Below are 26,425 nucleotides of genomic sequence, written 5' to 3'. Positions count from 1 at the left end.
TTGCTTCGCCCCGAAGGGGCTTATTTTCGATATTGACCGGCGTTCTATACATTGTCCCGTTTATTACACGGCTACTTGCCAGCGAAAAAATAACTTCACACAGTGTTTATTTTTACAATTTACTTGTTACCATTGGTAGTGTTGATCAGCAGTGAAATAGTTCGCCAAAAACGTTGACGTCGCTTAGCGACCGAATATACTGGGGTTGCTAAATTACCGGACTACTTGCGGAGTGATACGAAAGACGTGAGGAAAAAATCCCTTTCCTCGACCGCGGTCATTAAAGAACAATTCCATCAGATCAACGGGTCGGGCAAGTGAGTCTGAGTTAAGGTCTTGTTCTCTCCATATGATTCATTGGACATGGCGACATTAATCTAGACATTTCGAGAATAAAGTCGACATTATATTTCAACTTTATTCTCGAAATGTCGAGATTAATGTCGACATTTCGACATTAATCTCGTCCTGTTAAAAAAAAACCCATGAAAAACAGAAGATTTTTTAAATTTAGAAAACGTTTGAGACCACACACCTAACTAGGTTAAGATAAATGTAACTGTGTCAGTAAAGTTCATAGTTCATATATTAGTAACAATGTTGCTACAATATCAGGTGGGTTAACGCTAAGCATGTCTATCAACACAGTTGCGCAGCCTGTGGAGCAGTAGCTTGCTTTTGTAAATGAATCACTAGATTGTTATCTCTGAACATGGCTCGTCACTTGGTATCATGTTCAGTCATAGTTTGCATTTGCACAGGGGAAGTTTGCATCTGTACCATGCTAATGGTCTAACACATTGTTGATATATTTTGTCCCTTTCCTCGTAATATTATGTAAAATTAATTCTTAATTCTCGTAAAATTAGGACTTCATTCTCGAAATTATGATTTTATTCTTTGAAGATTTTTTTAAATCTCAAAATGTCAGATTCTTTGCTGAAAAACAAAATTTGTATTTATGTAGTTAGAACATGGATGAGTGTTCAGTGTAGAATTACTAGTGACCGGCCGCTGAGATCAGTGGACGTCCGATCTTTGGGAAATAAAGGACCACAAGCGCAAGGCCACAGTGGACCAACATTAATTTGCATTCTTATTATGGTAATTAAGAAAGGGAAATTATTAATACGTGGTTTCAACTTCCATGCAAATGCACTTTCCCTCGGCTAAAAAAAGCATACTGCGAGAGAGAAGTGAGATGGAAAAACGATAGAGCAGATCCATATTTTACTGGTTTGTGGAGTACCTGACTGTCATTCCATTTCAAATAATCCTAAAACTTGGTTAAATTGTAAAACTATTTAGTTAGCTACAGTAAACCTTTTGGTTTTTAAACTGGGATAGTAGCAATCAATCGAGTCACACATTAAATGTCTTAAGACCTGCAATACATGTTTTAACATGCTTTAGATAGATCCAAATCTACTTCCCACATATTTGAACCCCATCCCAACACACGCACACACACACACACACACACACACACACACACACACACACACACACACACACACACACACACACACACACACACACACACACAAACAAACGAACAAACGTTGAAGGAATAATTCACTTTTGTTTGGCCCCCCTCCCTTCCATTATTTACTCTGTTCCAACACCTCCTCATTCCCACGTCACTCTTTATCCTGATCCCTCTGCTCCTAGCCCTCAGACCCTCCCTTTTCATCTCCTGCCGCCTCCCTTCTTCCCTCCCTCTGCCCTCCACTAGCTTGTGTTTCTACTGCAGGCAGAGGCAGTCCTTCAGACTTCCACTCTATGGTGTGTGTAGTGTGTCTGTGTGTGGTGTATGTGTGTGTGTGTGGATAGGGATTAAGCCGTCATACACCTGTTTGGACCTAAAGCTCACCCACTTGAGGCTGGCCTTAAAGAGGCCACACCACTGGAGTCTGTTCTGGAGCCCTCAATCCCTCGGAGAGTTGTGCACCTGCTCGTGAGGAAGAAGGAAGAAAAAACAAATTCAATAGGTGAATAATCTGAACTTCTCACTGTATTCTGCATTTCCTGGTTCCTTTGTCCTAACTCTTTTACCTGTTATTGTTTCCTAATCTATTGGCCTACATGTTGCTATGTATTCATTCTTTCTCTGTGTATCCTCTTGTTTCCTTTCCTTGTCCTATTAACTGGATTTATATGGGGGTTGCTAGTGCCTGCTCTCCACTGTCCTTCACACACCCATATGTTGGTACAAGGAGTTAAAGCAGTGTTTATAGCAAATACTGTGTCACATGTTGGCTCTGTTCTTGACTCTTGTCAGTCAATGACAATGTATTTATTACAAATCAAATGTATTGTACTCTGACGTAGGTAGCTTGATGAGCATGTGAGGCACATTCACTCTTTTCCAAACAACAATAAGTATCAGTGTCTTAGTTTACCTGGCTAGTCTCTGTCTCTGTCTGGTTCAGCTCTTTTATTCTTTATTGTCTTCCTGCATCTATCCTGAACAAATGTCACTGAATGTTACACTAGCTTCCTTTTTGTTTCCGTTTATTTGTGTAGATTTCTCACAACCTGTTCAGTCCCGGTGTGTCATTATTTACAGAAAAACAGAGAGGAGGTATTTTTTTATTTTTTTTTACAAAAAGCCTTTTCTCTCTGCCGGAAAGGATAAAGGGCGAGGTTTACTTAGTCTCATATCAATGGCTCTGCAAGGTCTGATTTAATGACTTCCCTTATCTCCGTCACAGTGTGCTTGCGGCCACTTAGTGCACTGTTACCCTGCACTTCCTCCTTTTCGTTTTTGTTATTATTTTAGACTTCATTTGTAGAGCGTCGACCCTCTGATGCCATCGGCCCCGTACTACCAAACAAGTGTTCTCCGGCCCGCCCGTAGGCGCTGTCGTCATGGGACCCGGCGAGGGACCGCGGAGGGCCGTGGAGCGTGGAGCGTGGAGGGCCGCCGTGGTGCTGCTGCTGCTGAAGTCGGCCGCGGCCCAGACCCCCGCTCCCAGCGCCCCCTGTGGGAACGGGACGGCCCCCCAGACCTTAGGGCAGCCTGGGTACCTGGACAGCGTGGGGGCGGACCCCGGGGCCGGCTTCATGGCCCCCCTTGTGCAGTCCTTCCTTGGCACGGTCCAGCCCTCGCCCTTCCCCCGGGGTAGGTGACCCGCTCTGGACGCTCATGTCGGGAGGTAACGTCCAACCGGCTGTCTCTGTAGGAGTGCTGATGGGAGGTCAGGTGGTTGTACTAGGACAGAAGATTAACCGACTTATAACTAACTTATGACACTAGGCAGGCACACTGGAAACCACTTTAGGATGCTAGGAAGACACACTGGGAATCTCACATGAACTAAAACGCTGATTTAACTCCAAGGAAAATTCAGTTTTTAGTGATAATAGTAATATAATAATAGGGATAATAATAATTTTGATAATGCTAAATACATGATGCCTCTGGTAAAGTTAATCTTTAACCTATTCTCCAAGCGGGCTGACTCTTTTCCTTTTTACCCAATGTGTAAAAAGGAAAAGATAACAGTAAGTGCTCTGGTCATTTAGCCTAATAGCTTTTTATTTGCCTTTTGAGCTTTTTTTTAACACTAGGGAAACCATTGTTGGGTCCTGGGAATATCCACGCAATGGGTTGGATGAGCAAACAAGAGAGGGTGCACTTGTGTGACGTACACTCAAAAAACACAATTTATCTCTTTCCCTGTGTCTACCTCCCACACAATGTCTCTCTCTCTTTCTTCATATTTTCAATTTGTTTCATTCTCACATTCTCACCTGTGCCCTCTATTGCTCTTGCTTTTCCCTGTCGCGCCTTTCTCTATCTGTCTGTCTGTCGGTCTGTCTGTCTGTCTGTCTGTCTGTCTGTCTGTCTGTCTGTCTGTCTGTCTGTCTGTCTGTCTGTCTGTCTGTCTGTCTTTCTCTCTCTTTCTCTCACCTTCTCCCTCTAGCTCTCACCCTCTTTCTATTTTTATACATAATAATCAAAATGTAACCACGCTTCCCCCTCTCTCTCTTTCTTACCTTCTCTCCCTCTCTCTCTCTCTCTCTCTCTCTCTCTCACCTTCTCTCACTCTCTCTCTCTCTCACCTTCTCTCTCTTGCTCTCACCCTCTTTCTCTCCCCTAGCCTGCTCTAATTATAGCACTCCGTCTGTTGTAAAAGTCCAGGTACCTGCTTAGATATATGTGCTACAAGGCTAGTTTTTTGCTATGTTGCGACTGGACAAAGTACAAATAATAGTGTTGGTTATTCATACTTGATGACAACCTCACAAATATACTTGACAATGACAATGCTAGCGAGCTTAAACCATTACCGTAGGCTAAACAATTTGACATTTCGCCAATACTGTGTTGACATAACCTCTGGTTATAACAATAAGTGGTTATACCGGATCTGCATTTCATCTGACATTAACTTATACTTAAAGTATTTGAGAATTATGCCCTGTATTCAGCCATAATGAGATATCAGGCAGAACACTTGTAGAACAGACTGCCATACAAACACAGACAGACAGACAGACATCTGACAGACAGACTGACCTTCTCCATTCTGGCATACCTGGACACTGGCATAATGGTATAATGGCATATCCTCTTGGTTTTCCCTCTGAAGGCTTGAACCTTAAGCAAACAGGCTAAGGTCAACAACAATCGGCGAAAACGCTTTCTTAAAATCCGTCTCTGAATGGGCTTTTGTTTGCCTGGTTACGGCCTGGCCGTGGGATGTGGGTGTTGGGTTCCCAGCTGTACAATTAGAGAGGTTTAGAAAACGTTTGTATTGTACAGAAGATAAGTGTTCGTAATGCGTAGTGTTGTAGCTAGTCTATAGCCTGACAGTATTGTGAAAGTTAATACGAAATGTTCAAGTCCAAACGTTATGTTATCATACTATTATCTATTATGCTAACCTCCATGCCCCACCTCAGCTATGTATTACGTACATTTCATGCTGACACAAAATGTCCCATCTAATCAGGTAACCCTGTGTACTGCTAAAGCTCCCAACACTGCGTTTCTGACATTGAGAAGAGGTTACATTTACTCAAAGATTCAAACCGACTTGGGTTCTCCTACTTGCATTTCAGCTCTCTCACTCTCTCTCTCTTTCTCTTTCTCTGCCCTGTTTTTCTAATAGATTTGATTCTGTCGCTGACTAAAGACTTCAATAAACTCGTGTCTGATCCGGAAACCAGGACCGCAGTAAGACAAGTTACTTTTAACGGCTGACTCATGAACTCAATAGAAACTTCTAGCATTGGCCTAAAACAATATCCCCCACCAAGCTTTCTTTCTCTATGGAACAGAAAGTCTCTCTATGTACGTGATGTCAATGACTTTTGTGGTTTTGATGTCTTGATCTGGAAATGTCAAATAGAACATAACCATGTTCTATGTATACGTGTGTGTGTTCAGGCCTTACGGTATGAGACGGGCTTCTTGGTGTGTGTGGCCATCGGCATCCTGTACATTGTGCTGATGCCCCTGGTGGGTATCTTCCTGGTATGCTGCCGTTGCTGTGGCAACTGTGGCGGGGAGATGTACCAGAAGCAGACTTCCAGCATCAACTGTTGGAGGAGAAGCCTCTACTGGAGTCTGTTCGTCACCACGGTCGTCTTATTGTAAGCTGTAGAGAGAGGGAGAGTTTGTGTGTGTGTGTGAGGTACTTTGGGAACATTTTGGGAACACTTACAGGCTTCCAAGTCTGTGTGTAAGAACGTGCTATTCATGTATGTTATTTATGTGTTTGCGTGTACGTGTCATTTTTTGTGTGTATGTGCGTGTGTGTATAAATGTGTGTGTTCATAGTGCGGGGAACATCTGCATGTTCAAAAGCAACGAAGCCTTCAAGGTCAGTGTGGACCAAGGCCAGGGAGGGATCATCACAACGATAGACAACATCCAGACCTTCATCACCGATGTGCCCCAGGTAGGAGGTTCAAAGCATCCAGGCTTATCCCCTTCAACCCTTTGGATACAACGGTTGGCATGTTGTCATATGCAGAGAGTCAAGGTCTTTGACATTCGTTTCAGAAGTGTTTGCCGAGTGCCTGAATGGGCGATTACAATACTGATTGATGTGCTATTCCGTTAGTTTTCTCTTTTTCAAAAGACAAATGTAACTAAAATAGCTAATGGCTTAGTTTGTGGCGTCATTCAGAATGAGTCACATAGCGTTGCCCTTGTTGTGCTTTTAGCAGGCGGTTGTTGAATTTGCGTGCGTGTGTGTTTGTGTGCGTGTGTGTGTGTGTGTGTGTGTTTGCTTAAGTGTGTGTGTTTGTGTGCGTGTTTGTGTGCGTGCGGGTGTGTTGAACAAACCCCCTCGCCTCTTCAGTCCTCCAGCTGAGCCCCAGCGTTGTGCGATGCTTTCCTTTGTCAACACAAACAATGAGTCAAAAAGAGAATGGTGGCCTTTGAAGTGGGCCTGGGTCCATCCTTCACAGAGGCCTAGTTAGTTAACACCTAGTTTTATCTGTGGTGTATTTCATGGGTTTCATTCGTGCTGTCTTTGTTGCATGTCATCTGAAATAGTGTGTTTCTTTTCCCAATCCCAGCAATTAACCTATGTTGTGAACGCAAGCTACAAGACTGTCAATGAGGTGACGGAGAACCTGGGTGGTAAGTACCAGGACCTCCACTGTCATTCCTTCCTTCCTTTTTTAAATGAAACGGTTTCCATATTTAGATCCTCGTAGAAATGCGCAAACATTTCATATCACATGTCCTTTTCTTTTGGTGTGTGTCAGACATTGGCTCTCAGCTGGGTTCCCGTATTCAATGGAGCTTCAGGGGCCCTCTGAAGCCGGCCCTGGACTCTGTCGTCCTGCTGGAGCAAGGTACGTTACAGCCACGCTGGTTCAAGGTAGACTGGTTACTAAGGTACCTTACAGCCACGCTGGTTCAGGGTAGACTGGTTACTAAGGTACGTCACAGCCACGCTGGTTCAGGGTAGACTGGTTACTAAGGTACGTCACAGCCACGCTGGTTCAGGGTAGACTGGTTACTAAGGTACGTCACAGCCACGCTGGTTCAGGGTAGACTGGTTACTAAGGTACGTCACAGCCACGCTGGTTCAGGGTAGACTGGTTACTAAGGTACGTCACAGCCACGCTGGTTCAGGGTAGACTGGTTACTAAGGTACGTCACAGCCACGCTGGTTCAGGGTAGACTGGTTACTAAGGTACGTCACAGCCATGCTGGTTCAGGGTAGACTGGTTACTAAGGTACGTCACAGCCATGCTGGTTCAGGGTAGACTGGTTACTAAGGTACGTCACAGCCACGCTGGTTCATGTGTTTGACTCGTTACTTATGGAGCTATGTGGCTAAAGCAATGTACTCCCACACAACAGCCATTGTTGTGTTTAAATTCTACTGTAAAGAACTGCATTTTATTACTTTCTTGAACTTAGTTTGCAACTATATACTCAATAATTGTGTGTGTGCGTGCCTGCGTGCGTGGGTGCATGTGTGTGTGTGTGTGTGTGTCTGTGCGTGTGTGTGTGCGTGTGTGTGAACAGATGCCTTGAAGACCGACAATCTGCTGAATAAACTGAACGGCACCGTGGACCAGCTGCAGGGCAGCATCGATATCATCCAGGCCAACGTGAAGGCTGTCAGAGCCAAACTCACGCAGACCATTCGCAACCCAAATTGCAGCCGCTGCTCCCAGCTAGAGCCAGAACTGCAGAAACTAACAGTGGACACCACGCTAGTGGTAAGCAGCACTGAGGGGTAGTCCAGGTATAGCGGAGAGGTGAGGAGTCCTTATCCCCAAGTGACTCGGATACTTTTAGACAGAAACAAATATGGTATTAGATAAATGTAAGAGAAAGTACTAAGTGTAAGAGAAAGTACTAACTTATTGTTAAATCGCTTGGAATAAAAGCGTTTGCTAATTGCCCTAAATGTAAATGTTTATATAAATTACGATGTCATTGTAGTGTGGGGTAGGGATTTCTTTAAACAGCATCTATTTGAATCGAATCATACGTTATTTATATCAATCAAATCACTTTTTTAGTATCTGAGGGGCAAGTTGTGGAAACACAGAGAGTGAGTGAGTCAACTGAGATTGCACTAGATATTTCCCACCTAAGAAAAACTCCATGGCCAGAGCTGTGTTAAAGCTGTGTTGAATGTTGAGAGATGGAGACAGCTCAGAGCGCAGAAGAACTGCACGACAGATGCAACATGAGCTCATTAATAATCATTTACACGCAATAAATATATTGTAATCGTACACATCGTACACAGGAGATCAGCTTTAAGTGTCAGACTCATATATAATGTCAATATATAATGTTGTGCTCGGCTTGTCTTCTTATTTCGTTCCGTGTACTCAACCTGGGGAGAGGAGCGTGGACGGAGACCGCTCTCTCCAATGTTGTGAATCTGGACTGCAGTCCCCATTTTAAACACTGGGGGCCCTATTTTAACGGTCTGAAACGCAAGGGAGAAGCACCAAGCGCAAGTAGCTTTGTGGGCGGTTCTATGGCGATGTCGCTATTTTACCGGCGCAAAAAATGACTCTTGCGCCCGACGCAAATCTAAAAAGGGTTGGTCTGAAGTAGCCTAATTACCCGTAGGTGTGGTTTGGGCGTAACGTGCAATAAACCAATGAGAGTGCCAGCTCCCATCCCCTTTAAGAGCCATGAGCGCATTTGAATCTGACGAGTTGATATTTTGGCATCGCGTCTGCAGTCTCCGAAGAGACAGATGCACATGAATTTCAAACTTCAAATGGCTCAGTTTATGGCTAAATAATATGGCCTAATTCACACATGGAATAAGGTTTTCTTCCACAACTTTAGAAATACTGAGTCCTCAAATAAATTTCGGCAAAGAAAACTTATATGATATAACATATGATATGCAGTAACTGTGGTTCTATTTAATGATATACGCAATACATTATAGACATCGTTTCTTATCAGTATTGTGTGCATTATCGTTATCGACTTGTGTTCCTAATATGCATGTGTCCCCCCGTTAATATACATTGCCATGGACTGTATTATGCGTTACGTGTTTAGTTTGCGTGTGTTTAAACAGATGGACGCACACATGCGCGCCCGCATTCATTAATTCTTTTACACATACACACACGCGCGCCCGCATTCACTCATTCTTTTTAACACTCACTCGCGATAAAACAATGTTTTCTCATGATCAAATACTCATCAATCCTAAAAGTTATGGGCTTGTACACGATGTCTGTGTCAAGAAAATATGTGTTTGCTGTACGGTGGTTGCAGATGCATTGATTTTAAAGGACAACTTATTACCGCTGTATCAGCTGTTCTTTTCCAAATAATTTACCAAGAATGTGTGGCTAGGTAGATGAGAGAAGCAAAGTGTATGCGCGAGGTGCACAAGCAACATTATGCATGCCCCCTTAAAATAGCATCTGAACAACCTGCCACTGACTTTAAACCAGGTGTTTCCTGGTTTGTGGCACAAGTGGTTTCTGAAACTGCAAAATAGAACCAAGGAATGTTTGCGCCAGAACACGCCTCCTCCTCTCGCCGAACCGAGGGAAAAGAACGCTCTGCGCCAGTTGCAAACTAGCAACAACACATGCGCCAGTGATTAAGTCAGTTGCGCCGGATGCAAGATAGGGCCCTTAGTGTCAATGTTACATATTGTACACTGCATTTATGTTTCATGAGCAGAGCAATTGTAACAGAACAGAAGGGTAAATAAAGTAATCTGATTCATGTGATCTGGATTGGAATATCTACTCTATGCGGCCCTTCTTAGAAGGAATATACACTTTTTGCATCTAACTTCTCCCCCACCCCTCTCTCTCTATTTGTGTGCCTCGTTCACAGATTCCTAACCTGAGTGGAATTCAGACTGCTGTAGTTGAGGTCATCAATGCAAAACTTCAATCTGTAGTGAGTCATTTTGTTCCTGGAACAAGGAACTACTTGTGTGTGACAGACTTGAGATGAGAGATTAGGGAGAATGATGACAATTCTAGCATTCACATATGAGGTAACTCTATTCATATAAATTGTTGTACGGTTTATATTTTTAATTTGCATTTTTACTTAGGGCAGAGTTAAGAAAGTATAGATTTTCCGACCGGAGAGTGAAGAGAAACAAGAAAGCAAATGTAGAATATGACAATAGGTCGGAATCTAACCCAGGTTACTCCAGAGTTAGATCTTTTAATATATATACTGTACATCTAGTATTTATATTTTCCCTGTGGATTCTTGATACATTAACCCCGTTAATATCACATGGCCAGCCTTCGAACACAACTTTCACTATATTGGGTTACCTGCTGTAGTATGTTGGTCATGTTGAATAAGAAGCATATATATATTTTATGCCTGTTATATTCTGGATTATTTTTTACTAAAAAATGTATGTATGTATCATAGGCAGATGATTACTTAGACAGCATTCCCCAGAGAGTAACTAACGACACCAGGGCTGTTATTCTGAGTAAGTAAAAAAATCATCAATCTTCAGAAAAAGTTTCTTATTCAAAGGGGACATACATTCATATTTGAATGTATGTAAATATTTTGTACATATTAAGAAATGCATATTTCTATATGATCCTGATCTTGTGTGAATGTGTGCGGTATGTACTCCTGTGCGTGTGTGCGTGCGTGTGTGTGTGTGCGTGCGTGTGTGTGCGTGTGCGTGCGTGTGCGCATGTGTGTGTGTGTGTGCGTGTGTGCGCGCGTGTGTGTGTGTGCGTGCGTGTGCGTGTGTGTGTGTGTGTGTGTGCGTGCGTGCGTGCGTGCGTGTGTGTGTGCGTGCTACCCTGTCAGCCGCCAAGGAGCAGCTCCGGGGCATCGAGGCAGCCATCGCCCAGGGCTTGGAAGGCCTCCAGCTCTCTGGTCTGGAGGACCTGGGGACCTCCCTGGAGCAGGTGAAGCTGGAGATGGACCAGGTCAGCGGAGACATCCAGAAAGGAAACCATATCAAGTAATGCTTGTTATATTGTTATCTATATATACGCATAGATGTGTTTATCAGTTACACACATCTTAACACAGATGCACTACAAAAAGTAGACTCAATGTTAAAAAGTAATTTGAACACAATAACCACAATAAAGAATAACGTAAGATAATGTAAACAAATATCCAGACACACGCACACACACACACACACAGCTGCCATGTGCACTCTCATGAAGGACGCGTTGCTAACCAGTGTTCCCTGTCTCCTCCTTCCTGCTCCTCCCTCCCTCCTCCTCCTGGTGCTCCTCCTCCCTGCTCCTCCCTCCTCCTCCTCCCTCCTCCTCCCTGCTCCTCCCTCCTCCTCCCTGCTCCTCCTCCCTGGTCCTCTCTCCTCCTCCCTCCTCCTCCTCCCTCCTCCTCCCTGCTTCTCCCTGCTTCTCCCTCCTCCTCCCTCCTCCCTCCTCCTCCCTGCTCCTCCCTCCTCCTCCCTCCTCCTCCCTCCTCCCTGCTCCTCCCTGCTCCTCCCTCCTCCTCCCTGCTCCTCCAGGTGGGGCGTCGGGGTGGTGATCAGCGTTCTGGTTCTCCTGGTGGTTCTGTGTAACACCTTGGGTCTGCTCCTGGGCCCGGCCGGACTGCGTCCGGGGGCGGACCCCCGGGAGCGCTCCTGCACCGCCGCCAGTGGGGGCTCCTTCCTGCTGATGTGAGTCAGGGTGGAGGGGGAAGGGTGGAGGGGTCTCTCTGGCCTGGAGGGCTGGGTTACACACGGCGTTGAGACACGAGAACCCTTTGGGTTCACCGTAGTTGTCCTCCCGACCAGATAACCAACAATCTCACTGTTGGTTTTAAACATAGATAGTACATAAAATGGATGTAGCATCCGGGCAGGCCTCAGTTATTCCAACTGCATCCAATTCTCTTGGTTTATGCGCGTCACCATCTTAGTTTGACATGTCATAGTTTGACTCCGCCTCATTTCCTTTAACCAAAAAAGGGCATTGATCTCCCGCCCCCCATTAATGGGGGGCGGGAGATACGCCCATCTAGGTGACGTACAGAGTGAGAGTCAGCGGCTAGCTGTCACTGAAGAGGCCGCGTCCCTAATTATTCATACATTTTAACCTCCAATAAAATAAATACTAGCCTCCTAAAAAAAATTTCACCCCCTCAGTGTTGTCATGGAGATATGAAATAAACATACTGACTAGAATGTTTTTTTGGACCAGGCTGTAAATAGGTTTAATAAGACGGTGAAAACGGCCTGTTTAACATGTGAGTCAACAAAGAATTGCTCCCTTTTGTACCACCTCGTAGTGGCCACCCAGTGCTACTGCAATGTTGGTCACTTCTGCATTGGATGCTGGTATATCTCGCTGTGGTTGGGGCTTGGTTTTAAACCATGCCCGGTGATTCTCGGTTTACACATCGGTTTACACATTCTTGGTAAAAATAAAATAAAATAAATAAACCACAACGGCACAGTAGGAATGAGTAGGGGGATTGTTTCGTACCAAAGGGAAGTAATTTGTATTCAGCAAAAAATGTACAAAGTTGAAGCAGAACCAAAGAGAGGCCCCTTATTGTTACCAACTGCGTTTTTCAAATCATGGACGGGAAGAGATTACCCCTTGATATATCTGCCCACAGAGTTTGCTTTCAAGTGATCTGATCTGGCTGATTGGATCCCGAAATGATCCCAAACGAGCACTCAGTAGCTGCAGATTGCCCCCAGTAAATGGCCTAATGCAATGGTGAAATGCAACGGTGTCATTCATCCATCCATTCAAGTGTCAAGGGAAACATCTTGGATCAGCATGCTATCCCACGAATATGATAAATAATCTATTTCAGAACTAGAAAATAAATCAGCTAGTGAACATCATTTGGTTAAACCTCTAAAAAAGCTGAATTTGAATCATTTTTCAACCTGTTTGTATGGTATACATGTTGCTTTATACCATCCCAAAACCAGACTTTTGATTTCACTGAAGGATTTTAAAGTGCTCATTATGATCGTAACATCTGAGGGTTACCATTGCATTCTGTATTTATTTGTCTCACGTTTGTTATCAATTCATTTTTGAATTTGAATTTAATTCAACGTTATTGAACAATGTAAAGGTGACTCTGAATAAAGGGTTTGCAGGATGGACTGATACCTCTCCATTCTGTTTCAGGGGAGCAGGATTCAGCTTCCTGTACTCCTGGCTCTTCATGCTGCTGGTGCTGCTGCTCTTCCTGCTGGGAGGAAACCTCTACACGCTGGTCTGCAAGCCCTGGAACAATGGAGAGCTCCTGGAGGTAGTCCCCACACACACACACACACACGCACTCACACACACGCACTCACACACACGCACTCACACACACGCACACACACATGCACGCGCGCACTCACACATACGGACGCAAATACATGTATAAAGGCACGCACACACTCACAGACACATCACAAACCCACACACACACACTCACACTCACACTCAAACACACATACAATCAAACACAGACCCATACACCAAACAACGCACAGAATCTTAAGAAAACCATGAACACTCTAACACTTTATTTTTAGGTCTGGCTTCCATTTCCCCTCTCAGCTAGCACGTTTTCCGCAAAGGTTTTAGAAAGTTTCCCAACCCAACGAACCGATATGGCGGCTGAGTGACCGCGGGCTACAGCCCTACAGCGGGCTACAGCCCTACAGCCCTACAGTGGGCTACAGCCCTACAGACCTACAGCCCTACAGTGGGCTACAGCCCTACAGCGGGCTACAGCCCTACAGCCCTACAGTGGGCTACAGCCCTACAGCGGGCTACAGCCCTACAGCCCTACAGCCCTAAAGCCCTACAGCCCTACAGCCCTACAGCGGGCTACAGCCCTACAGCCCTACAGCCCTAAAGCCCTACAGTGGGCTACAGCCTCACAGCGGGCTACAGCCCTACAGCGCGCTACAGCCCTAAAGCCCTACAGTGGGCTACAGCCCTACAGCGGGCTACAGCCCTAAAGCCCTACAGTGGGCTACAGCCCTACAGCCCTACAGCGGGCTACAGCCCTACAGTGGGCTACAGCCCTACAGCCCTACAGCCCTACAGTGGGCTACAGCCCTACAGCGGGCTACAGCCCTACAGCCCTACAGTGGGCTACAGCCCTACAGCCCTACAGCGGGCTACAGCCCTACAGCCCTACAGCGGGCTAAAGCCCTACAGCCCTACAGCGGGCTACAGCCCTACAGCCCTACAGCCCTACAGTGGGCTACAGCCCTACAGCCCTACAGCGGGCTACAGCCCTACAGCCCTACAGCGGGCTACAGCCCTACAGCGGGCTACAGTGTGGTCTACAACCCTACAGCCCTACAGCGGGCTACAGCCCTACAGCCCTACAGCCCTACAGCGGGCTACAGTGTGGTCTGCAGCCCTACAGCCCTACAACGGGCTACAGCCCTACAGCCCTACAGCGGGCTACAGCCCTACAGCGGGCTACAGCCCTACAGCGGGCTACAGTGAGCTCATGTTCTCCATGCTCTTCCTGCTCCACAGTTCATCGACGCGTCCGGCCTGGTTCCCTCGCTGCCCAACAACGTCACATTTGGTGGAATCTACAGGTTTGTAGCCAACCGAGGCACACTCGATACTTGACACTTGACACACACACACAAACACACACACACACACACACACACACAAAAATGTACAGTCAAAACTTTGAACTGTAAATCTGCTTTTGATTTATCTTTATTTTATAATTTGAATTGTGAAAAACAACAACAATGGACTCAATTTACCATTACTATTTTCTTATTTCTACCTCTCTGTCCACCTGTCTGTCTTTCTGTCTGTGTCTACAGTGATTGTAGGAAGGACATGCCTATATGGTCCTCCCTCAACCTGTCCCAGAACATAAACCTGGAGGAGATGCTCAACGTGTCTAAAGTAAGTACTGCCTGCTCCCAGCCGCGACGCACCGTGACCCGTATATCTCTCTGCACAAGACCTCCTCACGTTCTCCTTCTGAGTCACTCATAACGCTTTGTTTCTCTCTCTGTCTCTCTCTCTCTCTGTTTATGTGTACATCTCTGTCTCCCTCTCTATCCTCTCTCCCGTCTGTATACTCTCCCGGTGGTTGACAGTATACAGCGGAAATCCTGGAGCAGTTTGAGAATTCCCAAATCGCCCTGTCGAGCATCACCCTTCTGAGCCCAGAGGTCCGCAAGCAGCTCGGCGACTTCCCGGACAAACTCAAACAGATCGACTTCGACTCAACCAGAGAGAAGGTAGTCTATTGGAGTGTTTGGCTCCCAGCTGAAAGGCTCCGGGTTCGAGCCCCGATGTCCACGGTCTACCTGGGTTCATCCTCGCGCCGGACCCGACCCTACATAACCCCCGCCTGTCCGTCGGTTTGGATAGAAATGTCTGCTGAATGACTAGAGCTCAGTCTGTGCTGTATGCAGACTGTACGCGGTTGTGTGTGTTTTCACGTGTGCGTGGTGTGCTACTAATGCAGCGTTTTCCACCTCACAGCTAACCAACATCACCGAATTGAATCTCAATACGTCTGCGGACAGTATCGATGTCATTGCAGAAAATCAAGTGAGTAAAACAAACCAAAGTTAAAAAGAAGTAAATCCTTCCATCTTAGAGCGTCTAGGTATTTGTCCTATTACATTTGATTCAACTTTATGTCTCTCCAGCCAAACCCGGAGATTAAAGCTCAGCTGAAAGAGGCCACCACAGATCTGAGAGCAATACAGAGAGACATGGAAACAGTCGTCTTCCCACAAATTGTGAGCTTTGAGCCTGATCTTCTCCCTCTCCGATGTTTACCCCTGTGTCCTCTTTGGTACACTGGTCACACTGCCCATCACAAACTCCAACTGTCAAACATAATGACAACTCTCTCTCCTCTCTCTCTCTCTCTCTCTCTCTCTCTCTTGCTAACATTCTCCCTAGCCCCTTGTTTAAGTAGGCAGATGTGTCTGAACCCAAACTGAATGAAGGCAGTCATTGATTATTATATTATTATTGTTTTGTTCTCTTGACTGCCCATTTGAATATACAAGTCTTCTCTAGAACCCAAAGAAATATTACATGATGCTTTTATGTTCCCATTTAGGAAAACCTCAAGTTGCTCATAAATGAACTTGAAGTCCAAGCTGTGAAAACGAACGTGAGTAAATATACAGCATAGCAAGGAGGGAAGAAAGGAAAAAAGTACAGCAGTGGTCAAAATATGTAAAGGAAAAACAGAAAACACCTTTTCTTTCTGTTAAAAATAGATAAATAAACATCCTTCTGTTTGCGGTCTTGTTCTTTCAGGGAACGGTGGCGACGGTTTCCAGTGAAGTTGGAAAAGCACAAGACTTCCTGAACACAAACACTACGCAGATCGTCAAGGCAGTGAGTAAAGCTCTGAGTCACATGACGGTCCCAGGCAAGGAGTGATACAGGGCGGCCGGCCTCTGGGGGTCCCCCACAGCCCAGAGGGGGACAGATCCGCTGGGGCAAGATGGGGGGAGGAATGTGTGTGTGTGTGTGATCATGCTGGTTGTCTTGACTGATCTGCATGTGTGTGTGATGATGAACCAGTCAATCCAAGAACATAAAGTTACATTTGACCAAATTGTTACTGGTAATTTACAAGTTGTATTGGTATCATCCGTATATTTTTCACTGCAGTCTTATTCAACTTTGAAAATACATTTTACAAGCATACTATTCAGTTGAATTCTAACTGTTAAACATAAAGAGAATTTAGCTCTGTGCTTAGCTGTGCGCTCTCTCCCTGTCTCTCTCTTACCCAGTGTGTTGTCTCCTTCTCTTATATTCTGTATATGTGTGTTTCCCATCTCTCTCTCTCCTAGGAGAGCCGAGCCTTCCTAAACTGCCAGATGACGTTATTTGATGCCTATGAGGCCTGGGCCATCTCGACCGTAAGCACTTTGCCACAAACGCATTCCCTTTGGCTAACGGCATACACACACGCACACACACGCGCACGCACGCACGCACACACACACACGCACGCACGCACGCACGCGCACACAGCCAGGTGGCTGAGGGGCCTCTGTTCTCCTCAGATCACAGAGCAGGTGGGCCGGTGTGGTCCGCTGTCCGGGGCCCTGGACGCGGCGGTGGTCATCGTCTGCTCCAACGTGGTCGAGTCTCTGGTGAGGAGGACCACCATTTTGTTGTGTTATCTTTTTATATTTTAAAAGTAGGTTTGCTGCCCGCCCAACGACATGAACTAACGTCTGGTGAAATAGTGAGGTCTTGGTTGTTGTCGTACTCCTGTGCATCTTGAGCTGTTATTGGGTGTCTTGGACCTGGGGTGTTGTCGCGCTGATTCTATTGGAGTCGAGCTCTAGTTCTAGGCTGGGAGGTAGAGATGCACACATTAAAGCAAGACCCAACGTATAAGTATTGAATTCCCCGGGGCATATCTCCATTGCACGTGGATTTGCACACAAATATGCGCGTGGTGAATCAATATGGTCAATGTTTGTTATCCTCAGTGAGTCTAATGCCTTTTTTGTATGCTTGCATAACATGGTTCTTTTCCCGCCTTCCCAGAATGCATTCTGGTTCAGCCTGGGCTGGTGCATGATCTTCTTCATCCCCAGCATCATCCTGTCTGTCAAACTGTCCAAGTACTACCGGAAGATGAAGCGAGCGGATGAATTTAAGTGAGAAGCACACGCACGCACAAAGACACACCACACACACACACACACACACACAAACATACACACACACACACAGACACACACACACCCACACACACACATAGACACACACAGACACACACACACCCACACACACACACACATACATTGACATAATTGTTTCACGATTATAGAATAATATACACACTTTATAAAAGCGTGATCTTTTGGTTTGCAGCAAAAACATTGTGATGAACCAGATCCCCAGAGCTACCATGCTGCAGTACTGAGGCCAGGAGGAAGACGGCCGACTCACAAAGGAACACAACACCTTCACAAACGGTGTTTCCTGCGGTCTGAGGTATCTCATTGTGTGTGCAGTAGGACACTAGTTATGACCTTTAACTAGCTATGATGAGACGCATGTTTCTGTGTGTGTGTGTGTGTGTGTGTGTGTGCTTCGAGCCTAAAACAAGACTTTTGGTCTGCAATCTGTATCATCAAGGTACAATAACTGAATGGGTGGCAGGCATCTCCGGGTCTGCATGAACCATATTTTTTAGTACTTGTTACTTCAAATTGTTTTGTTTTTTTAAATCAGGTCTGTTTTACTTTATATCGCATTTCCTATGGCTTTTATATTATATGTGTATTATATCACATATATTTTCTATTTTTATATTGTGGATAATATTGTCCCTACACTTCACATTTGTATTAACCTTTAAAAAAACCTTAATGATATGGTTTTACTTCTCAAGGGAATTCTCTTTAATTTATAAGTTGCTCTCTTATTATTTTTACTTGCACATATTATACTTAATTTGGCTGAAAAGTATGATTATTTTGCAAAGCCATGACAAGACACTGGAAAATAGGATTGAGGGTTTGACCAACACCAACTTCCTATAATTGTGCCAACCTGCATTTGCAGCTTTTTTTTGTCCTGGCCATGCCAATGAAAGAAGAACAAAAGTAATTGACTACATCGATGGCAATTAAACAGAACCTGTTACTATATAAATAAATAACTGATTAAATATATCTAGACAATCACGGGTTGGTTAACACTTTAGATGTCTTGAAACTGGAAGTTGTACAACATGGCTGAAGGCAAAATTAGCGTTCAGTTTGTAGTGATCTGATTTGGGGGCGTTTTTGTGCTCATTTTGTGCTCATTTTGATTAGATTAATCTTCTACTATTGTAATGAAAGCACTTTATATTGTATTTGTATCTGATTTGATTGAATGTGAAAACATCTGAATATGTGAAAGCTGATTAAAATGTGTTACAGATTCATATGTTCTGTTTTTGCATACTCATTACTCCCGGGTCTTAAGCTATTGTCTTATGATAAGATTACTGCTCTTTGCAATTCATCTTATAGCCATAGACACAGGGAGACATTTTCAGGAGTCTTCTATGTCCCACGCTCCAAGGCTACATTCTAAATTTACCCCATGTTGTTCTCCAAACATATAAGGCAATTGCATCCGAAATGTACCTGAAATGCTACATTAAACTCCAAGCCATAGGCTTAAACTGAATTCTAAACGTAATCATAGCCAGCCCGCTGAGACTAAGTGCAAAACGCGACATGTTTCAGAAGCACAAAATCAGCTGGTACTGCAGAGGAGCCCTGTTTAAATTCAGAGTAAGGTCTAAAGATGGAACAGGTGAATCAATAAAATTACAACACCAGCCTTTCTCAGGACCTTGTAACACGAGAAGACAAAGATCCTCTGGCTCAGCACTCTGGTGTGTGAACGGTGATGTCTGATAGGGGAACAACGCATGGGCGGGCCTAGTGTGAACGGTGATGTCTGATAGGGGAACAGAACGCATGGGCGGGCCTAGTGTGAACGGTGATGTCTGATAGGGGAACAGAACGCATGGGCGGGCCTAGTGCGAGTGACATTTAACCCTGATTAGGGTTTGTGCAGTGAGATGCACTTTCTGTTCTTTCATACTTCATCTCATCTTAAAACAATAAAAACCTCTAAGAACTGCTTCTAAATCCACTATTTAATTTTGTATATTGATATTAGAAATGACCATTGATATGAACCGATGCACGGTATAATAGAAATTCCATACTAGCCTGATTTTATATATTCCTATCCATAAATAATCTGGGTTTTGAGATTATTTTTCAGAGCGCCTGTGAGGGCCAAGCAAGGCAGAACATCCACAATGAGTTGAAACAACACCAACTAAGTTAAAGACCCCCGCCACACTGCTACCATTGAGATGAGCGACCGTATACGACACCCCAAAGACATGTTAAGTAAGCATCTTAAATTTAATAACAGTTAAGATATGTATACCGGTATATACACACACAAGATGTTGACTCTGACATTGATATGACACCTTTTGTCCTGTGAAAGAATGCGAGTGCTTTACCTCTGATTGTCAGTTGCGAGAAAAACAATTGTAATTTACAAATGACTGCAATGTTAGCAACATACCCCCCCCCCCAAAGTGGGCATTCAAAACTCGTGCAAATACACAGAACTGCACACATAAAAAAATCTAAATCAAAATGGCAGCAGTCAATTAAAATGGCCTTGTGATTACAACAGTGGTGGGAGAAAACACATAGTAAATAAGTCAAAGGCATACCCAACCCCCCCTCTCTCCCCACTCCAGCACACGAGTCACATGTGAGCGTGATGGAGGGGGGAGCAGAATGTGACCCTCGTGTGTGAAGAAGCTCCACTGCTGCCCACGGTCCCACTTTGTTCTGGGGCATTCCAGAGTCACGTGTTTGTTATAGTTGTCTGTGACCCATACCTGCTTACAGGCTCCTACATACAGTCCCCTCCACGTCAGCCAGCAGCTGGTCACCACAACCTTTCTTATTCTTCAAATAAATAACACTTTTTCCAAGACAGTTTTCTTATTATAAAACCAAGCTTCACATAAGGCAGTATTATTAGATTTAGTAAACCTTCAGCAAAAAAGTATGAAAAGAATGTAATAGAAATATAGCACAAAGGCATCAACATCGGAGGCACCAACAAGCATTCTGGTTTACAGTACTTAATGTACATATTACTTTATCATACACATGTATGTTGCATGTTTATCTCAGCAGCCATGGCACACAATACTTTGGTTAGGAGTTAATACTGGTTTGGACCAATTTGCGACGGCAAAGTACATAGTTTCAAACAAAAGGTCCAACATCTCTTAGAATATTAGCCTCAAGGCCTGAACTGGACCTGATACGCACCCTGTGTGTGTGTATGTGTATGCGTGTGTGTGTCATGAATCACAACGTGCGCTGCCCTTCCCCTTCTTAAAGAGACTAACAGAATTACTCTGGAAATGTGATTGTAAGGGCGGACTGTGAACATTCCACTGGAATGTCCCTTTGGGTGGCGGGACAAGATGGAGGCCCAAGAGAAGACGAGAAGCAGAGAATGGAGGAAATGATATTGGAGAGCTGAGCTTGGATTACTGAGGTGATGTGACAGTAAAAACAAAGGTCAGGTTCACAGCGACTCAGTTGGGTAATGTTTGAGCTGTTGGAAAGGGTTAGGCATTAGGAAAAATAAAACAACGTTACTCAATTAGGAGTAACAACTATTGGATAGCTATAAACCCTCCTTCACATTTAATGATTAAGCAAGGTTGATCCTGATGGCAATTGTCCAAATCTCAAAAAAACAAAGCCTGCTGCTCATTAATATTCATAAGTCTTTGAGGAACACACTTTGCACCCAGTGACTCACAACGAGGAACAAGGCAGTTCATTTCTTCCTCCACGCATCATTTTAATATATTACTATTTGTCTTTCGATAATGGCTATTCATTAACACCTTATGCATCTCTTTCCTCACTCTCGTTCATGCTTTAACCTCTAAAGTCTAAATAACATCACTCATATATTCACTCTGATTTAGAGTGAAATACCACGAGTATACAGAACACACTGAGCTTCAGTAGGCGTTCACTGGGCAATAGTAGTCATAACTGTTCTTAGTATTAGTGATAGTCTTCAGCAATGGCAAAGCAGGTGTTACTGTCAGTTCTTTCATCCATTTCTAAAAATAATATATATAAAAAAAACACCATTCAACCATAAATAGTCATCAAGGGAAGTGACTATTGTTCACTCTTTGACTTTGATTGTCGTATTCTTGTTACAGCAAAAGCCAATTGAGAATACCTTTAATTGTACGAAACAGATTTCCAGACTTGACTGTACACTGAACCAGCTGCCTGTCCCCCAGCCCAGCGGGGCACCCCTCTCACTCATCCCGCCGGCCTGGAGCCGTGCCGCTGTGCGGGCTCGCGGCCAGCGGGGGCCCCCCCTTGCATCCGAGTGGGTCGCGTTCCAGCGGTCGTGGTGTGGGGCCGGCCGCAGGGTCACTGCCCCGCTGGGGGGGGTCTGTGTGGGGGGCCGCCTGGGCCGTCGTCCTGGGCTGCTGCCCCCCGTTCTGCTGCCCTGAGGGCTGTCGGGGCGGGCGGGCCGGGGGGAACACGGGGGACTGGAGGATGTCGGCGTAGCGCCGGCTGGGCTTTGTCTCTCTCTGGAGGACCTTCCTGAGCAGGGGCTTCAGCAGGCCCACGGTCAGCTCCGTGGAGCGGGGCCGGGGGAACGGGGACGGGAGCACGGAGCAGGGGGGGGCGAGGGGGGAGGAGAGGGGAGGGCGGTTGGGCCCGGGGAGGTTCTTCAGCACCAGGTTGAGGATGCTGGTGACGGTGAGGTCCTCGGGGCACAGCGCCCAGAGCAGGTCCAGGTAGGGGTCCAGGTCCCGGTGCTGGGCCACCTCGCACAGCAGGGAGGCGAAGATCTCCTTGTTGAGCAGCGGGCTCTGCTGGCAGAACCTCTGGGCCACCTGCGTGGCCCGCGCCCACTGGCTGCGCCGCATCAGGTTCCTCAGGGCCTGCAGGACGGCGTTGGGGCGGCCGCTGACCAACAGCAGCTCCACCTCCAGGTCCTGGCTCTGTCGGGGGTCCGCGCCCGGCCCCTGGCTGTGCAGGACAGACAGGGCCCGTTTGTAGAGCGGCACGGCGCCCTCCCCGTTGTCCGCCCCGCCGCGGCCGGGGGCGTAGCTCCAGCAGGAGGAGGCCAGGCTGACGCTCAGCCCGCCCGCGCCCTGCTGCTGGTGGGCCAGCTCCAGGAGCCCCGGCAGCCAGCCGGCCTGGAAGCGGAGCACCGTGAGGCACAGGAGCTCGAACACGGGCAGGGGGGGCTCCGTGGCCTGGGGGCCGGGCGCGGCCTTGAGGTGGTGCCTGTTCTTGGGCTGGCTGCCGGGGAGAGAGGCGGGGTCTGCTGGGGGGCCGGGGAGGTGGGCGGGGCCCAGGACGGCCTTCCACACCTCGGCGGGGGCCCGGCTGGAGAGGGAGCCCGAGCCGTTGCACTGGAGCTGCAGGGCGGCCTGCAGGGCCCCCCAGGCCTGCGGGGGGAACCGGCTGAAGAGCGCGTTGAGGTAGAGCAGGGCCTCGCCGTCCAGCTCCGCCGCCGTCAGCAGCCGGCCCACCTCCTGATGGACCAGGCTCTCGCAGAGCGCCCCCACCTCCTCCTCCCCGGCCCGCACCAACCTCCCCTTCACCTCCTCCAGCGAGACCAGGGCCTTCAGCTCCGCCTCCAGGGAGCCCAGCAGCTTGTCCTGCCCGCCCGGGGGAGGACCCCCGTCGAACCGGCCCGGCCCCGCCTTGAGCCTCCCCCCGTCCCGTAGGTAGTCCTTGAGGATGGTCGCCAGGGAGATGGGTGCCTGGAACATGCCCGCCTTCTTCAGCTTGTCCACGGTGAGCTGGGTGCTGCTGAGGCTCCGCCTCTGGTAGTACTTACACGCCTCCTCGAACACCGACTCCACCAGGCTGTCGCCCTCCGCCGCCGCCACGGGAAACAGAGGCCCGTTGTCGGGGACGAAACCGCGGCCCTCCCCCCCCGCCTCCTCCGGCCCCCGCTCCACCACGTACAGCCCGGTCCCCAGCAGCAGGCGGGGGGCCCTTCTGTCCCCCCGCTGGACGTACAGCAGGCCGTCCTGCTTCAGGGGGATCTGCTGCAGCTCCCGGCCGCACCGCAGCGCCACCAGGTACAGCGTCCGGCCCGCCGCCAGCGCCAGCGTGTCCCCGTACGCCTGGAGGCTGCTGTGCAGCGCTGTGGGGGCGCAGGGGGGCGGGCCCCCCAGGCGGTAGATGGGCCTCAGGGCGCCGTCCCTCTGCAGGAGAGTCACCCAGCCGGTGCTGAGCAACAGCAGAAGCCCCCCGCAGGCGGCAGGGGAGAACCCGTGGATCTCGGGGGGGTGCAGAGACGATAGGTAACCTAAACAGTCCGTCACCAATCGTTTGAAGTCTGTTTCTTTAGGGGAAGAGGAGGAGTCTTTCTTCAACAGCAAAGCGCCTTTACACGTGGTGCACACCCTGAACGCGCCCCGCTGAGGCGACCACGAGAGCAGACACTGAGAGACGCTCAGCAGGGGCTTCTCCTGGGGCGCGGCGGGCAGCAGGTAAACATAGTCACCCGAGTTGATGACGGTGAAGCTGGGGTTGTTGTGCAGGGCGATCTTCACTCCTCCCAAAATCACGCCCTCCTCCTCCACCTCGTAGGCACGCTTGCAAATGCAGTATCTGAAGTTATTCCTGGTGGCGCTGACAGACGGAGAGCTTTCAGAGTGCGGTCTTTCCTCACACCAGATGATAAGGTTGGCGCAGGACGACACAGACACCACTCTGGCGCGGGGGCTGTTACACAAGTCCGACGTCTGGAGGAGCTGCCAGCCCGCTTTGCACTCCTGAAATTTCCAGAACTCCGCTTTGCCATTCTCGTACACAACGACGAGCGTGGCGATGTCAGCGTTCCTGTTGTTGTTGTGGTCCAAATAAATGATGTCCACTATCGATGAGGTGCGCGTCAAACGCAGGTCCAGACGCTTTTGATTCGGGATGATCTGTGGTGTTTCATATTTGTCGAATGTCAGCAGACCCACTTTGGGCTGGCGGAGAATGACATGAATGTGACGCCCATCTGGACTGAGGCGCACATCTGACAGATTGCTTGTGCCTCGGTTATCAGTGTTGGTCTGCTTTAAAAATTCGTGTAATTCGTTACCACACGTATAGTCGCCAAAGTCCGTCACTCGCTCCAGGGTCGGGCGTGTCATGACTCCGGGTTTACTTTGCAAGACAAGCATATGTGACTTATGGTGAGGTATTCAAACGAAACCTTTTACTAGCCAGCCAGCTAGCGTGAGGTAACCAATCTCAACTTTTGAATCCTGAACGGCTAACCGAATGGCATCCCGTTAGGTCCGACGAGAGACTTCCCATTACCGTCCATGCCGACGAATACATCCACCGACAGTACTTCCGCGTTTATGGTCCCATGTCGAAAGTTGCCAGCTATTCTAAATAGTAAAAAAAAAAAGATCAGCGACTGGACTGTTTTATTTCTTAAAGCAGAAAGCCACTCGCGTCATTCCGATGCTCTGCTAACACACAACCCCCTGACATCACGAGATCGTTAATTTCCGGATACCGGGGGCAATTTACATAAGGGGCAGGTCTTAGATATGACGTTTACATGTCAACTTTTTCTATACACAGCTATTTAAAGAGCTTCTTATTTCGCATTTAAGTATTTAAATATGTCTCAGAGTGTGTCATGTTAGTCATTTTTTCAGCGCGAATAACTTAAATGATTACATTTGTGGCAGCTTTTCAACTTACTAATGAGCGTGTTCTTGGACCCTTCTCTGACATCCAATGTGTTGTCTGTTGCCTGTAACCAATAAGAAGAAATCAATCCGATTTCCATCTGTTATGTTTCAATTCATCTTAATTAAAAATGTCAGCTTGCAATTTCGTTTTTGGCTCGCTCCTCCTCCTCGTCATCCTATCCCACCACCATCCCCGTAGCTATGGAAACCTGGTTTGGCGCTCTGTGGAAACCAAATGTGGGTGGGTCAGTTTGAAACTAGAAACCCTGGGTATTTCATTTACTTTCACCGATGAAGCAAAATACGTTATAAAATACGTATTTTTATTAAACTTTTTTATTTTGGCTGTTTACTTTTTTCACGTTAATAAATTCCAGTCTGTACTGCAAGTTTGCAAGTATGTTGGTCAGATGTCAACGACGATAACGCTTGTAGGTGGGGCCAGAGTGACAGAGATAACGTTATTATCTCTAATATTCTCTCTCCATGGCTCCGGGTGGGGCCTGTAAAGTACCCACGACACAGGGCATGTCAGCAACCCCTTGGGAAATACACGTATTGTTTGTCTGGGTAGTCCATGGTCCAGCTCCGTGGACAGAAGATACTGTATCACGTGTTTTCAGCAGTAGGCATGACATAATTTTATTTAATTTCTGCAAATTACATCTCATGCTCAATTTGGTTAGAATTGTATATATAAAAAAATGATGGTTATATATATAACCATCATTTTATATATATATATATATATATATATTTATTTACATTTCCACTTGGTATTAAACTTCCTCATTTTTAAAACATGCCAATTGCCTCAAATATAGGTCAAAATTAATCATCATTACTCATTATGAGTGAGAATGCAATCTTGTGATCCCATGATTTAATCACGTCAGTGGAAGCCAGCTGGTTCCCAAATGTCTTTCCAATAGGTAATTTCTTGTGAACATCAACATTAAACGAATATATATATACGATTTCCATCTGTTGTCAGAAACCCCTTCATTACATGCCTAGTATTTATAGAAAATACACATAGCTGTTTCTCTGGTAGTCCATGGTCCGGGCGTGTGGACAGAAGATATATCACGTGTTTTCAGTAGCAGACATAACATCAGTTTATTTAATTTTCGCAAATTAAATGTCATACTTAATTGGGTTATGTCTATCTATATATGG

The 26,425-nt window shown here is 46.6% G+C and overlaps 2 protein-coding genes across 3 annotated transcripts; one reads left to right on the top strand and one right to left on the bottom strand.

Annotated features, from left to right (window-relative positions):
* Window positions 1-1,705: 1,705 nt before the first annotated feature.
* prom2 (prominin 2) lies at window positions 1,706-18,866 on the top strand. 2 transcript variants are annotated; one of them, XM_079730882.1, is made up of 24 exons: window positions 1,706-1,991; window positions 2,783-3,124; window positions 5,121-5,185; window positions 5,399-5,604; window positions 5,792-5,912; window positions 6,538-6,601; window positions 6,730-6,819; window positions 7,502-7,698; window positions 9,815-9,880; window positions 10,376-10,439; window positions 10,775-10,931; window positions 11,457-11,609; window positions 13,084-13,207; window positions 14,446-14,510; window positions 14,754-14,838; window positions 15,036-15,179; window positions 15,427-15,495; window positions 15,597-15,689; window positions 16,019-16,072; window positions 16,222-16,302; window positions 16,767-16,835; window positions 16,983-17,072; window positions 17,476-17,588; window positions 17,806-18,866. In XM_079730882.1, the coding sequence occupies exons 2-24, from the start codon at window positions 2,872-2,874 to the stop codon at window positions 17,855-17,857; spliced, it is 2,475 nt and encodes an 824-aa protein (XP_079587008.1). In that variant the 5' UTR covers window positions 1,706-1,991; window positions 2,783-2,871; the 3' UTR covers window positions 17,858-18,866. The 2 variants fall into 2 exon arrangements, with proteins under 2 accessions (XP_079587008.1, XP_079587007.1); XM_079730881.1 differs by having other exon boundaries at window positions 1,707-1,991; window positions 2,861-3,124.
* A 1,004-nt stretch (window positions 18,867-19,870) lies between these two features.
* On the bottom strand, window positions 19,871-25,018 carry hps6 (HPS6 biogenesis of lysosomal organelles complex 2 subunit 3). The gene has a single exon (XM_079730879.1). It carries the CDS (start codon window positions 24,719-24,721, stop codon window positions 21,830-21,832), a length of 2,892 nt encoding a protein of 963 aa, XP_079587005.1. The 5' UTR covers window positions 24,722-25,018; the 3' UTR covers window positions 19,871-21,829.
* Window positions 25,019-26,425: the final 1,407 nt, after the last annotated feature.

Source organism: Pollachius pollachius (assembly GCF_949987615.1).
Source record: "Pollachius pollachius genome assembly, chromosome: 2".
Lineage (NCBI taxonomy): Eukaryota > Metazoa > Chordata > Actinopteri > Gadiformes > Gadidae > Pollachius > Pollachius pollachius.
This window is presented reverse-complemented; position numbering and strand designations above follow the sequence as displayed.

Coding starts and splice junctions, on each gene's coding strand:
- prom2 (XM_079730882.1), top strand. CDS start 2,872: ATGGGACCCGGCGAGGGACCGCGGAGGGCCGTGGAGCGTGGAGCGTGG. Junction 3,125..5,120: donor GCCCTCGCCCTTCCCCCGGG/GTAGGTGACCCG, acceptor TTTTTCTAATAG/ATTTGATTCTGTCGCTGACT. Junction 6,820..7,501: donor TGTCGTCCTGCTGGAGCAAG/GTACGTTACAGC, acceptor GTGTGTGAACAG/ATGCCTTGAAGACCGACAAT.
- hps6 (XM_079730879.1), bottom strand. CDS start 24,721: ATGCTTGTCTTGCAAAGTAAACCCGGAGTCATGACACGCCCGACCCTG.